This window comes from Aspergillus costaricaensis (genome assembly GCF_003184835.1).
Source record: "Aspergillus costaricaensis CBS 115574 unplaced genomic scaffold BO79scaffold_19, whole genome shotgun sequence".
NCBI lineage: Eukaryota > Fungi > Ascomycota > Eurotiomycetes > Eurotiales > Aspergillaceae > Aspergillus > Aspergillus costaricensis.
This window is the reverse complement of record NW_020291819.1, coordinates 241,858-255,393: the sequence shown is the minus strand read 5'-3', so window position 1 is coordinate 255,393 and position 13,536 is coordinate 241,858. Positions and strand designations below refer to the sequence as shown.

Below are 13,536 nucleotides of genomic sequence, written 5' to 3'. Positions count from 1 at the left end.
TTATTTTATTTTTTCCCCGTTCACACTACTACTACTCACTTAATATCTGGATCGGCGGTTATCGCTCATTAGCGTTGGTGCATGATTGTCCTCCCACCACCGCCACCGCAAACCTCCCACCCACTCTCAAGGACCCTGGAGACGCAGACCATGTCCGCTACTTCTGCAGCTCCAGCTCCAGCTCCCGCGGCTGTTGGAGCCTCCAATTCTAATTCTAGTACCCCGCGCCCGAGACGCGGTAGAGGCCGTGGTGGCCGCGGTCGACAGACAGCGAATTCAGCGCAGGCTCAGACGCAAACCCAGACTCAGGCAGCACCAGACGCACAGCCTCACACTCAACGCCAACCGCCTACGGAGACCACACCGAACGGAGATGCACCGCGTCCGCCACGAGGACCGAGGGGAGGCAACAAGAGGGGAGGAAGAGGGGCAGGCGCGAGTCGTCGGCCACGCGGTGGCGATCAGCCTACACTTCCCGCTGGACGGACCTTTGGAGGAAGATTGACGAGGCCGGAGCAGGAGCAGGATGGTCAAGCGATACCGGGCGGTGATGGGGTGGATGAGGCTGGGTTGAGGGCCGATGCGCCTGTGTTTGTGCCTGGTGTTGTACCGCAGCAACCAAGGGAAGAAGTTCCCAATGGTGCAGCGTCTGCGTCTGGTACTGGGAGAGGAAAGGGAAAATCGAAGGCGAAGAACAACGGCAGCAACAGCGGTGGTAATCAGAAACAGCCTCGGTCTCAGCCACCGCCGCCTCCGGCGAAAGTTACGACAAAGTCAACGGCTTCCGATATCGCCACGCGGATTCACGAAGATATTGCGCATAATCTGTACGAATGTCCGATTTGCACGAGCGAACTGGGAAAGAGATCTCGTGTTTGGTCTTGCGGGCTCTGCTGGACGGTCTTCCATTTGAGCTGCGTGAAGAAGTGGTCGAGGAACGAGGGGGCGGCGGCTGCTCAGCGACAGGACGGAGAGAATGGGGAGAGTAGTGCGCCTCGCGCGTGGCGCTGTCCTGGTTGCAATCTGCCTCAGGAAGTGTTTCCGTCGACTTATACTTGCTGGTGTGAGAAGGAGGTTGATCCGCGCTCGTTTCCTGGCCTGCCGCCGCACTCGTGTGGACAGACTTGTGCAAGGACGCGCAAAGGTTGTCCCCATCCGTGTGATGCGACTTGTCATGCTGGGCCTTGTGCGCCTTGTACGGCTATGGGGCCGACGCAGGATTGCTTTTGTGGAAGGAACTCGTCGACGAAGCGTTGCCAGGATACGGATTATGAGAACGGCTGGAGCTGTGGTGAGATCTGTGGTGATTTGCTACCTTGTGGAGAGCATACCTGTCCCCGGCCGTGTCATGAAGGCTTGTGTGGCTCTTGTGAAGAGAGGATTGAAGCGCGGTGCTACTGTGGAAAGGTACAGACCGAGATGCTGTGCAGCTCGAAGGATGAAGAGTTGGATAGTGAATTGATGCGGGAGGACGACATTGAGGAGTGGACTGGCTGCTTTAGCTGTGGAGATGAATGCAGTCGCCCCTTTGACTGTGGCGTTCACTTCTGCCAGAAGAGCTGCCATGCGCAAGATGCACATCCTGCTCACTGCCCGCGGTCTCCGGATGTGGTCTTCGACTGCCCTTGCGGAAAGACACCTCTGGACCAGATCGCTGGCTATTCACCTCGGACGTCTTGCGAGGACCCGATCCCGAATTGCACCAAGCCTTGTGGAAAGCCGCTGGCCTGTGGACATCCGTGCACCAAGGTCTGCCATACCGGGTCTTGTGGGCCCTGCTTCCAGAACGTGCCCATCGAGTGCCGCTGTGGACGCAACACATTCACAACAATGTGTCCTCAGGGCAAGATGGAACCGCCGCAGTGTTTCCGCATCTGCAAGGCCGGCTTGCACTGTGGCCGTCATGCCTGCACTGAGCGATGCTGTCCCGGCGAGCAAAAGGCCATCGAGCGTCAGGCTATCCGCCGGAAGCTCAAATCCCATCTGCGGCCAAGTGATGAGGACTTTGAGGCTGAGCATATCTGTACCCGGGTCTGTGGCCGTATGCTGAAATGCGGACGGCACACATGCCCGGAAATCTGTCACAAGGGACCCTGCAACACCTGCAGAGAGGCTATCTTCGAGGAGATTCCGTGTAACTGCGGTCGATCTATCTTGCATCCGCCTCTGCCCTGCGGGACACAGCCCCCGGCATGCTCATTTCCTTGTGAGCGCCCGAAGCCGTGTGGCCATCCTCAGACGTCCCATAACTGCCATACCGACGACGAAAGTTGCCCCAAGTGTCCATACCTGACAGAGAAGACCTGCCTCTGCGGCAAAAAAGTTCTGAAGAATCAGCCCTGCTGGCTTGCAGACGCCCGCTGCGGCCAGGTCTGCGGCCAGCTGCTCAAATGCGGCTCCCACACCTGCCAGAAACACTGTCACCGGCCCGGCGAGTGCGAGGATGCTACGAAGCCCTGCCAGCAGGCATGCGGCAAGACAAAGACAATGTGTGGCCACCCCTGCACCGACCCATGTCATGCCCCCTATCCATGCCCGGAGACGACGCCCTGCAAGTCCATGATCACGGTAACATGTGATTGTGGACGACTCCGCCAGGAGCGTCGCTGCAACGCAGCCAAGGCCGTTGTTTCCAAGGGCCAGCTCCAGCAAGCGCAGCGCGGGCCAGCGGTGACACCGTTATCATGCGACGATGAATGCGCTCGCCTCGAACGGAACCGGTCTCTTGCTTCCGCCCTGGGGGTTGACATTAATCCAACAACCACCGTCTCGCAGTCCCTCACCTCCACCAACCTCCCCTACTCCGCTGAAACCCTCGACATCTACATCCAACTTTCCTCCTCCCACCCCTTGTCCACCCTACAGACCATCGAATCCACCCTCCACACCCTAGCTACCACACCAACCGAGCGATCCACGCGCTTCCAACCCGCTAAATCCTCCCTCCGCGCCTTCACCCACTCCCTCGCAGCGGACTGGGGCTTCGCCAGCGAAAGCTTTGACCCGGAACCCCACCGCCACGTCTTCGTATTGAAATCCACTCTCTGGACCCCGCCCGTGTTCGGCACCGGCAACGGCACGGCCATTGGTATCGGCGGCATGAGCGTGGGCGACTGCGTCAAGCTACGTGATCGTCAGCGCCTAAAGGAACAAGAAGCGCAGCGTCTCGCCGCCGCGGAGGCCAAAGCCCAACGCGAAGCGGCACGCGCACATACCAATGGATCCGGTGAGGGCGGTTGGGCACAGGTGGCTGCTTCGAAGAGAAGCAATTTGGTTCTTGGTGCGGGACGGACTTCAGCTCCTTCTTCTGCGTCTACGTCGGGAACGGCTACTCCGGCTGCTGTGGCGCCGTGGTCTAGTTCTACTATGTATGCTGCGCTGGATCGGGATGTTGGCGATGCGGCACAGCCAAAGAAGGAGAAGTTGGTGCTTCGGTCGGGAGTGAAGGGTTCGAGGAGTCAGGGGTCGTCGGTAGAGCGAGAGAAGGAGGGCTCGACTGCTAGTGGGGGTGATGCTTAGTTCTGAATGAGTTGATGAGTGATTCTTCCAAGGCTAAACCCTTCTATGGGTCTAGTGTGGGAATGTTTATGGTATTGTGGTTTCTTTTTCATGACGAATGCCATTGTTGCAAAGTTTAGCGTGCATATATGGCGGCTGGGTAGTTTCAAGCTACGCAAAAATCAAAAAGGATGTTGTAATTGATAAAAGCAATAACAAATAGGAAAGAGGCAGAAAAATCTTATACCCTCCTTAGTATACTAATTACCAATCTGGTAGACAATGAAGTAGAAATATAATTAGAAATAAAATCACCCCCATTGCCCATATCCCAGCTTTAGAAATAGATTCAATCCCATTGACTAACACTCACCAAGATCATCATGAACCACCCAGCCAGCCAGCCAGCCGCTATACATCCACACCAATAAAACCACCCCATCTAATGCTTACTTCTTCCTCGAACAATCCATTACCAAAGAATTAAGCTTCCCACCGCCGCACCTCGTAATCAAACCCCATGTGCATGTGCGGAGTACAGACTATGAACATCCTCGTGATCGGAAGACAAATCCCCTCCCCCAAAAACGAATCACACTCATCAGATATGATAAATGATAAGATTAGATCAATTGTGACTGGACGTGCCAAAACACACTAGAGATACGTGCTATGCTGAGTTTTTGTTTCAGCTTTTCCCGTCAGGCACGATTGCGTTGATCGTATTCTCCGTGAGATTTAGTCTACTGTAGTAGTGCTAGTAGTTAGTCTGTATGCGATACGATGTGCTGCGTGTGTGAGTCTTGTTTAGCGTCCGTCTCGCCCCATGGCTGTTTCGGTGGGTGAGTGAGTGAGTGGCTGAGAGATTTAATTTACTGGAGTGATCGTGTGGGCCCACACTGGAGTAGACGTCCAGTCGATTTGCGGGCTTTGCGCCGGGTGGGTGGGAAGGAATAGACCCTTGGAAGTTAGAATGAGTGTTTGGGGTTTGGACCCTGGTGGCTGGTGCAGATTCTACTACTGTTACTTTGTACTGAGTACATACCCTGGTTGTTTTGTACTGAGTGCAACAATCAATTGAATTATGTTTACTGTGATGGAGGGCTGTGTTCCATCGGAAGGAAATATGCAATGAGAAAAGGAGCGGAGGATTTTCGTGGTCGTCGTGTGTACGACAACGTGGGATGATCCCCATGATGATACGACGAAGGGGTGATGAGCCGGGCATGCCGATGGATGGATCGATTGATTGGATTGGACTGGACTGAACTGGGTCTGATTTGCATTTCTGTGCCCCAGCTGAGATTCTGTTTGCTGTCTTGTTACTCTGTACTCCACCCGGAGTTCCCGGTGATGACGATCGGGTGTTGGGTTGGTGTTGGTCACTCACATTCACGGGTGACTTATTCACTTGGAGGGAAGGGTGGTTTTTTGTAGGATGTTATCAGATTGATATGGGAATGTATCAATCAATCATTATTTATCAATCTAGAGGTGAGATATTCATCTTCATCACACCATAGGAAGTCATAATCCGGGAATACACCAAGACTGACTGAGACAACCATCCGGACTGGCGATCGCCGAACAAATCAAAGCCGTCAACAAACCCAGTAAACTTTTTCACGAACCGGAGTTGCACGCACTTGTCACTCGCAGTCCTTGATTGGTGTCGATGGGGCAGTTTATCTGATCCGTCCTGGGTTATCAGATCGGGGCCAGTGGGATATTTTTATTTCTTTTCTTTTCTTCGGCATGTGCTGTTGACACTGGCTCTGACTTTCTAGACTAGAGTCTGGCTAGGGGTTTAAGTGATCGGCTCCCCCCTCCCCCCGCCGTTCGTTCATTTCTTAACTTAGTTCCATCTTTTTCTGCTTTGCAGCGCGTCTCGTGCGGGTAGTGATTAATTATTATCCTTTTGGTTGGCTTGTTGGGTAGATACAAATACGTCTGTCTGACTGTGTCTGATGATTCCTGCTCATCCCTAGATTTGATCTCCATCCCTTCCATTCCTTCCCTTTCTTTCTTTCCTTCTAGGTTGCTTGGCGATTGGGGTTACTAGGGGTCATATACGACTCTAAGAAGCATAAGGCTTCACTTCTATTCGTCTCAACCATGCGCTTCTTCAAGGAGGAAAAGACGACCACCGGGACCAACCATGAGGTCTCTGTGTCCGCTGAGTCCCAGACCAAAGAGGTCGTCTCTGGCCATGACGATGGCGTCTTCTACAGCTCAGACCAGTCACGACTGAGTCTGGAAGCGCAAAACGAAAAAGAGATCGAGGCCCACCCGGACCAAGTCACCAAGGATGCCCAGCTGGGTGTGCAGAAAGCTGAAGCCGCGGCCCTAGTCTGGAGTAAGAAGGCTGTTTATGCTACTTATGCTTGGTATATACCCTTCCTTCAATGTAACGTACGATCCATCTAATTGGTATAGGATCTGGGTATGCTTCTTCCTCCTCGCCCTCAACAACTCCATCAGCGGCACCGTCATCAACCGCGCCTACGCCGACTTCAAAGCCGCCCCCCAAGTCAGCACAGCCAGTATCCTCTACAGCATTATCGGTGGCGTGCTGAAGCTGCCGATCGCGAAGACGTTGAACATCTGGGGCCGTGCCGAGGGTTTAATCGTGTGGGTGGTCATCTACACCATTGGACTGATTGTGCTGGCTGCGTGCGATGGACCGGATTCTTATGCTGCGGGCTATGTGCTCTTCTACGTGGGCTACTCGGGTATCTATCTCGTACTGGACGTTTATATCGCCGATACGTCCGGCTTGCAGAACCGGGCGTTTACGTTCGCCTTCGCTAGTACCCCGTTCATCTGTACCGCGTTTACGGGCCCTCTGGCGGGTGAGTCATTCCTTAAGGTGGCGACGTGGCGCTGGGCGTATGGCGTGTTTGCTATCGTTATGCCGGTGGCGTTTGCGCCGTTGGTGGTGGTGTTGAAGTATTATCAGCGCAAGGCGGAGAGTATGGGATTGTTGAAGAAGGAGGACAGTGGAAGGACGACGATGCAGTCCATTGTTCACTACATTCATGAGTTTGACTGTATGTCGTGCCCTATTCCCCCGCTACTTCCCTGTTATACTAACAAGCAAAGTGATCGGCGCCTTTCTGCTCATGGCCGCATGGGTCCTGCTCCTCCTCCCCTTCAGTCTGCAACAGTACGGACGCGCGCAATACAAGAGCGCCAAGTTCATCGCCATGATCATCGTCGGCTTCAAGCTGCTGGTTGCGTTTGCCGTGTGGGAGAAATGGTTCACGCGGAAGCACTTCGTGCGGTATGAATTGCTGCGACAGCGCACTGTGCTAGGAGCGTGCATCATGTCTGCGGTGTCGTATTTCAGCTTCTACTGCTGGGACCTGTACTTCTACGACTTTTGCATCGTGGTGTTCAACCTCAGCGTCTCGATGACCGGCTACATGACGCAGATCTACAACGTCGGATCATGTTTCTGGGGCGTCGTCTTTGGTCTCTGGATTCGCTACACTAAACACTTCAAGTACACTTGTCTGTTCTTCGGACTGCCGCTGCTCTGTCTGGGTGCCGGACTGATGATCCATTTCCGCGGCGAAGGCGGAAACGACATCAACTACGTGATCATGTCGCAGATCTTCATTGCCTTCGGCGGCGGCACGATCGTCATCGGTGATGATATGGCGGTGATGGCTGCTGCGGATCGCGAGGGTGTGCCCATGATGTTATCGCTGTTAGGGCTGTTTTCCAGTCTGGGCGGCGCTATTGGGTATGCTGTTGCGGCGGCGGTGTATACCAATATCTTCCCGCAGGCGTTGGAGAGTCGTCTTCCTGCGGAGTTGAAGTCGAATGCGACGGACATTTACCTGGGAGGGTATACGACGCAGATGACCTATCCGGTGGGCTCGCCGACCCGGACTGCGGTGGATTATGCGTGGGGAAGAAGTCAGATGTATGGGTCTGTTGCTGGCACGGCGATTTTGGCGTTGGGGTTCCCGGCGATTGCGGTTTGGAAGAATTACCGGACTGATAAGAAGCAGAATAAGGGTACGATGATTTAGTTGGATATGTACCTGTTCATGGGTAGTGAGAGGGGGTGTTGGTATTGGGTGTGTCAACTTTCTCACAATCTTATTGTTCTACCTTAATATCCCTGTATTATTACTCAAGGTTTAATCTATTGATCCTCTTATGCATCTATCCCTGCCATCCCTGCATAACCCCGCTTGAATGTCTCCCTGCATTGCTGTCTGTCGATCTCCCCCTCCACAACAATGATGTCTCCTCTATTCCCCGTATCTGGTGTCACATATTTCCTAGGGAAGTTCCAACACTCCCATCAACACACTCACCCCCCACCATGCGCCCCCTCCAGCCCTACCTCCTCCACATCCTCCCTCTCCTCCCACTCACCCACAGCACCAACACCAACACCACCGACATCCTCACCCACATCAACCCCCTAATCGGCACCACAAACGGCGGCAATGTCTTCGCCGGCGCGACCCTCCCCTACGGCATGGCCAAAGCCGTCGCCGACGTGGACGGCCAAAACACCGCAGGCTTCTCCCCAGACAACAGCAACATCACAGGCTTCTCGGCCCTGCACGACTCCGGCACCGGCGGGAATCCTTCCCTAGGCAACTTCCCCTTATTCCCTCAATACTGCGTCGACGATGTCCTCGACAACTGTCCTTTTCCCAAGTCCGCCCGCGCCGTACATTACCAGAATGACTCGGTCGTGGCAAGGCCGGGGTACTTTGCCCTAACCATGACGAATGGTATACATGCGGAGATGACGACGACGCAGCATGCGGCGCTGTTTCGATTTAATTTTCCGGATACAGCGGAGCAGAAGTTGAGTCCGATGATACTGTTGGATTTGACGGATTTATGGGAGAGTAGGCAGAATGCGTCGATTAGTGTGGATGAGAGTACGGGGCAGATCAAGGCCAATGGGACGTTTTTACCTAGTTTTGGGGCTGGTGAGTATGCTTCGTATGTGTGTGTGGATTTCGCGGGGGCGGAGGTGAAAGATACGGGGGTTTGGGTGAATGATGCTGGGGGTGTGGAGAGGAAGGAGTTGTTTGTCACTCGGGGGTTTAACAATTTCTATCTCCAGGCGGGTGGGTTCGTGAGGTTTGAGAGACCTGACAATGGGACGGTGAGTGTTAGGGTTGGGGTCAGTTATGTGAGTACGGAGAAGGCGTGTGAGAATGCAAGAGTGGAGATTCCGAGTCCGTTGGAGGACTTTGATGCCATACGGGCAGCTGCGGAGGATGCGTGGAGAGAGAAGCTGAGTCCTGTTGAGATGACGCCTGGGAATACGAGTGCGAGTACTGCCCTGCAGACTATGTTCTGGACGGGAATTTATAGAACCATGTTGGATCCGCAGGATCTGACCGGGGAGAATCCCCTTTGGGAGAGCGATGAGCCGTACTTTGATTCGTTCTATTGGTACCCCTATCCCCAATCATCACATCTGCAAGTGATATATATACTTACTGATGTATCCAGCATCTGGGACGCCTTCCGCGCCCAACACCCTCTCCTCACCATCATCGACCCGACCACTCAATCCCGCATCGTCCGCAGTCTCCTCGACACCTACCGCCACGAAGGCTGGCTCCCAGACTGCCGCATGAGTCTCTGCAAGGGCTGGACACAAGGCGGCTCCAACGCAGACGTCGTCCTCGCCGACGCCTTCGTCAAGAACCTTACAGACATCGACTGGGACCTCGCCTACGAAGCAATGGTCAACGATGCCGAGAACGAGCCCCTAGAATGGTCCTACCAAGGCCGAGGCGGGCTCCAAAGCTGGAAGACCCTAAACTACATCCCCTACCACGACTTCGACTACCTGGGTTTCGGCACCAACTCGCGCAGTATCTCCCGGACATTGGAATACGCATACAACGACTTTTGCGTCGCGACTGTCGCCCACGGGCTGAACAAGACAGACGATTACCTGAAGTATCTTGCCAGATCGACCAACTGGAAGAACCTGTTCAAACCTGACCAACGCTCCTTCTTCCCGAATGGAACTGATACGGGGTTCGTCGGCTTCTTCCAACCCAAGTACCGTAATGGAACGTGGGCACATCAGGATCCGATGGATTGTAGTCCTCTCGCTACGGGGCCGACGTGGTGCTCGTTGACGAGTAATCCGTCGGAGACGTTCGAGTCGAGTATTTGGGAATATCAATTGTATCATACCCCATACCCCATACCCTAACCCTCCCCTTCACATATCCCCAACTAACGATATAAACAACTGGAATAGCTACGTCCCCCACGACCTCCCCACTCTAATAACCACCTACCTCTCGGGCCCAACCTCCTTCACATCCCGTCTATCTACCTTCCATTCCACAGCGCTAGCAGACTACAGCAACGAACCCGTCTTCCTAACCGTCTACCAATATCACTACGCCTCGCGCCCCGCCTTATCCTCGCGTCTCATCCACACCCTCATCCCATCGGTATTCAATACCTCCTCGTCCGGTATCCCCGGCAACGACGACTCCGGGGCAATGGCGGCGTTCACGGTGTTTGGACTCATGGGATTGTTTCCGAACCCGGGACAGAATGTGTATTTGATTTCGGCGCCGTTTGTGCAGGAGGTTAGGGTTAGGAATGGGGTTACGGGGGGTGTGGCGGTGGTGAGGGTGAGAGGGGATGTTGGGGTGGGTGTTGGGGGGAAGGTGGTGAAGAGGGCGTGGTTGGATGGGGAGGTGTATACGAGGTGTTGGATTGGGCATGAGTTTTTTGTTAAGGGGGGTGTGTTGGAGGTGGAGTTGGGGAGTGGAGGGGAGGATGAGGAGGAAAGTGAGTGGGGGACGGGGGTGGGTGAGGGACCGCCGAGTTGGGGGGGTGGGTTGGAGGTGTAGTTGTAGTTGTTGTAGATGCGTTGGTGAATGAGGTTGGGACTTGGAGGGTATAGATGGTGATGGTGATGTTGTGGAGTGTTGAGTAACCACTCTGTTGGAGTGAAGCACTAGTCCAGAGGTTACAATGAATGGTAATTTTTGGATTCTATATAAGTATAGTAGGTTTATAAGAGGATAGTAGTCAACAACAGCATCAATTTATAGGACTAGTGGTATGATATCAACTATATAGCCTCCCCTTCACTGGCATCGTAACATCAAACGAGGTGAACGTGCAATGACCATAATCTTCCTGACCACCTCCACCTCCACCTCCAGCTTCAATCATAGACCTCGTCTCTACACCCGTATCCAAATCCACCTGTACAAACTGATCTATCCCACCAACCTCGCCCCACGCAACGGCCTTAAGCCCCGCATCATCATCACCATGAGGAGGATGACACGCAGCACTGATCGCCGCACTACAATGCGCCGCGATCGGCATCCGGGAGCGAAACTTCTTCATTCCCAGTGCCAACAGCGAGAAAAATGACACACCCTCCAAGATAGTAATGATAAAAATAGCGATAGGAGAGAAGCCGCAACCCTTGATAGAGCTGTTCGTATCCTCATGGCCGAAAACATCATACACAGTGATGTTGACGTAGAAGAAGCTTTCAGAAAGCAGCCAGTGCAGGGCAACAGACATGATGAAAAGCGGGATGCTGTAGCGGTAAGGCAGGGCGAGGTAGTACGTTGAGCGTTGTTGGCCGCGAGGCCAGGAGACCCGGAGGGGTTTGCGGTCGATGGCATAGTCATTGTATTCGGCCGTGACGAGCATGCAGGAGAGGAGACTGTTGGTGGTGAAGTAGATGATGGAGAAGACTAGTTGGGGGGTGTTGCTTAGGAGGACGAGGGCGATCATGTTGTCTCCTGAAAAGCGGATACTGGTTTGGGAGCTGGCGGAGCCGAATCCCAGGCTCCATTGCTCGGAGAGGGACCAGCCGTCTCCCTCGATGATTAGGTCGAAGTATATCAAGTAGGAGATGAGGAAGCAGACGGCGAACCTGTACGTTTGGGTTAGTTTGTGAGGATATGCGAGGCATGGGGCACGGACATGAATACTATACTCGCCCAGCGGCACAGACTGGCCGCTCGAAACCATCGTTTTCGACGTGGTAGCATCCTCGGGGCGGTTTCTGAAGACTCTGCCTGCTCCAAAATGCGACGGTTTTCCATAGGAATGTCTGTCTGGTTTTCTGGGTCACGGCGGATCCTCTTTCGTATGAACTCCTTCCATCGGGGGAATGGCTCCCATCGATGCGGTCCTCGAGCCATATCAGCCCGGGACATCAGACAACGGCCCTTAGTCGTGGGATCTGGATGGGCGAGGAAGGACGATATGGCATCTCCTACTCGCAAGAAGATCTCAGAGCGGTCCGTTTTGGCAGTCAAGTACATGCAGACTACCTTGGTGAGGTTGAACAGAATCACGGCCAGCGCAATCGAGGGACTGAATAGAAGCCGACACCGCTGGGTCATGGTTTTTTCCATACAGTAGGAGATGGGGATTTCCGAGGTATCAACAGCAATTGTTCGTTTAGTCCATTCCAGCCCCTTGGTCGTCCACTTCCCTTCATCAACTAACTTCTCGACGTTGCTTTTTCCCACATCCTTGACGTAGTCATATACTGATGAATAGTCCCATTGGAGACTGCTTGAGTTGCCAAAGTACTGTCGCTCAGCCACTAAGATCAGGGTTCCGAGATGCGTATTGTATTCCACATCATACTTCTTCACGCACTCAGCGTTACTCAGATTCTGAAAGGTACCGTTGAAGATTTCAGTCTGAATCAGCTCCGGCGTGCTGCCAATGGCTTTCACGAAGGCGCTCCTCCCACCCGCGCCGACCAAGGACTCAGTCGGCGTTAGATCATCAGGAATGAGCATTGTGCCATAATCGAGCGCAGAGATAGAAGAAAATACCACCGAGTTATATCTGGTACGCAAGTTAGTGATGGCAGGGTAGGCGTCACTATGACTAACATCATGTGAATAGGAACTGAGCTGAGAAGTAAAACCAGCCAAATAATTTTCCGCTTGATACTCATGGCTCGAAAGTTTCGAAAGCTCATCACCCCAATATCCAGCCAACGGCGTTTTCGATGAGCTTTGTCGACATCTGTACGGGATGGTCCCGACACGCATTGCATGGCGTAGTTGCTGGCTTCGAGGAGGGTGGTGGACAAGAGGTTAATGACAACATGGATGCCCGTTGCCCATCTACTGGACAAAGTGCAATTCCCATTGTACAGTTCAGTGCTAAGGAAACTATGCGAGTTGGCGCTTTGGGAGTAGCTGATGCCAATGGCAATGAGCGCTAGCAGGATGTTCAGAACCCAGATGCCTCCGGCGGCCCATGTACCGAGGAGGACACCATGAATCCACTCCTCGTCGGGATGTGCAGCAGACGATGAAGTTCGGGATGAAAGGAGCGTTGCATATTTGGCACGGACTGGCCATTTCCAGGCTTCGGATGATTCAGCATCATTGCTTGGTGGCTCGTGTCCGTTCCATAACGTTTTGATCCTCATAATGAGCCAGGAGAATACAAGAGCACAAGTCAGATAGCCCTTTCATTTTTCGGTACTTTAGCCACGCTATCTTTGCATATGTATTTATGTTTTTAATAATTTTATCATTTCTCGACTTGTCCGAGAAAACGCCTCCTGGCTTAAATTTGGTGCACATTGACCAAGCCCAACAGTGCTAGTATTGGTCGGCCCGGCGTTCCGATTGGTGCTGCGGCCTGAAGACGCGTATACAGGAGCTAGAAACATGCTTAGCATGTAGTAGCTCGAGCTATGACTGCGGGTATTACAGCAGTTCTTGCTCGACGGGGCTGAAGTGGGTCGAGTAGCGAGCGCTAGACAGTTTTGAACAAGTCCGAATCTTCGCCCAGTTAGCATAATTGTCGCCAGTGATTTGTTTTTTTATCACATCTAGTGATTTCCTATATTTAGTATATATCCATTGTGTGCTTGCTGTGTGAAGTTCAAAGGCATACTTTGAGTCTGCTTGGGGTGGGTCAGCGGAGTGGACGCGGATCAATAATTCCACTCAAGAAGAATACTGAAACCCACCCGGACTCAGCACCTATTTGCCAAATGAGATAATATAATAGGAG

At 53.3% G+C, this 13,536-nt stretch overlaps 4 protein-coding genes across 4 annotated transcripts; 3 read left to right on the top strand and 1 right to left on the bottom strand.

Moving 5' to 3' along the window:
- Nucleotides 1-150: 150 nt before the first annotated feature.
- On the top strand, nucleotides 151-3,519 carry BO79DRAFT_150196 (putative NF-X1 finger transcription factor; the record flags this gene model as incomplete). The annotated part of the gene is made up of 1 exon (XM_025678616.1): nucleotides 151-3,519. One exon carries the CDS (start codon nucleotides 151-153, stop codon nucleotides 3,517-3,519), a length of 3,369 nt encoding a protein of 1,122 aa, XP_025538641.1.
- Nucleotides 3,520-5,379: 1,860 nt separating this feature from the next.
- sit2 (putative siderochrome-iron transporter) lies at nucleotides 5,380-7,586 on the top strand. The gene is made up of 3 exons (XM_025685514.1): nucleotides 5,380-5,885; nucleotides 5,935-6,548; nucleotides 6,601-7,586. The coding sequence occupies exons 1-3, from the start codon at nucleotides 5,614-5,616 to the stop codon at nucleotides 7,536-7,538; spliced, it is 1,824 nt and encodes a 607-aa protein (XP_025538640.1). The 5' UTR covers nucleotides 5,380-5,613; the 3' UTR covers nucleotides 7,539-7,586.
- A 179-nt stretch (nucleotides 7,587-7,765) lies between these two features.
- BO79DRAFT_245956 (GH92 family glycosyl hydrolase) lies at nucleotides 7,766-10,449 on the top strand (the record flags this gene model as incomplete). Its single annotated transcript, XM_025685513.1, has 4 exons — nucleotides 7,766-8,934; nucleotides 8,995-9,684; nucleotides 9,761-10,305; nucleotides 10,421-10,449. The coding sequence occupies exons 1-4, from the start codon at nucleotides 7,838-7,840 to the stop codon at nucleotides 10,447-10,449; spliced, it is 2,361 nt and encodes a 786-aa protein (XP_025538639.1). The 5' UTR covers nucleotides 7,766-7,837.
- BO79DRAFT_267258 (uncharacterized protein) lies at nucleotides 10,400-12,943 on the bottom strand (the record flags this gene model as incomplete). The annotated part of the gene is made up of 3 exons (XM_025687035.1): nucleotides 10,400-11,416; nucleotides 11,467-12,348; nucleotides 12,396-12,943. 3 exons carry the CDS (start codon nucleotides 12,941-12,943, stop codon nucleotides 10,588-10,590), a joined length of 2,259 nt encoding a protein of 752 aa, XP_025538638.1. The 3' UTR covers nucleotides 10,400-10,587.
- Nucleotides 12,944-13,536: the final 593 nt, after the last annotated feature.

Excerpts from the sequence above, each read along its gene's own strand:
- sit2 (XM_025685514.1), top strand. The coding sequence starts at position 5,614 with ATGCGCTTCTTCAAGGAGGAAAAGACGACCACCGGGACCAACCATGAG. Across the intron at positions 5,886-5,934 it reads GTTTATGCTACTTATGCTTG|GATCTGGGTATGCTTCTTCC; the intron begins GTATATACCCTT and ends TAATTGGTATAG. Across the intron at positions 6,549-6,600 it reads CTACATTCATGAGTTTGACT|TGATCGGCGCCTTTCTGCTC; the intron begins GTATGTCGTGCC and ends TAACAAGCAAAG.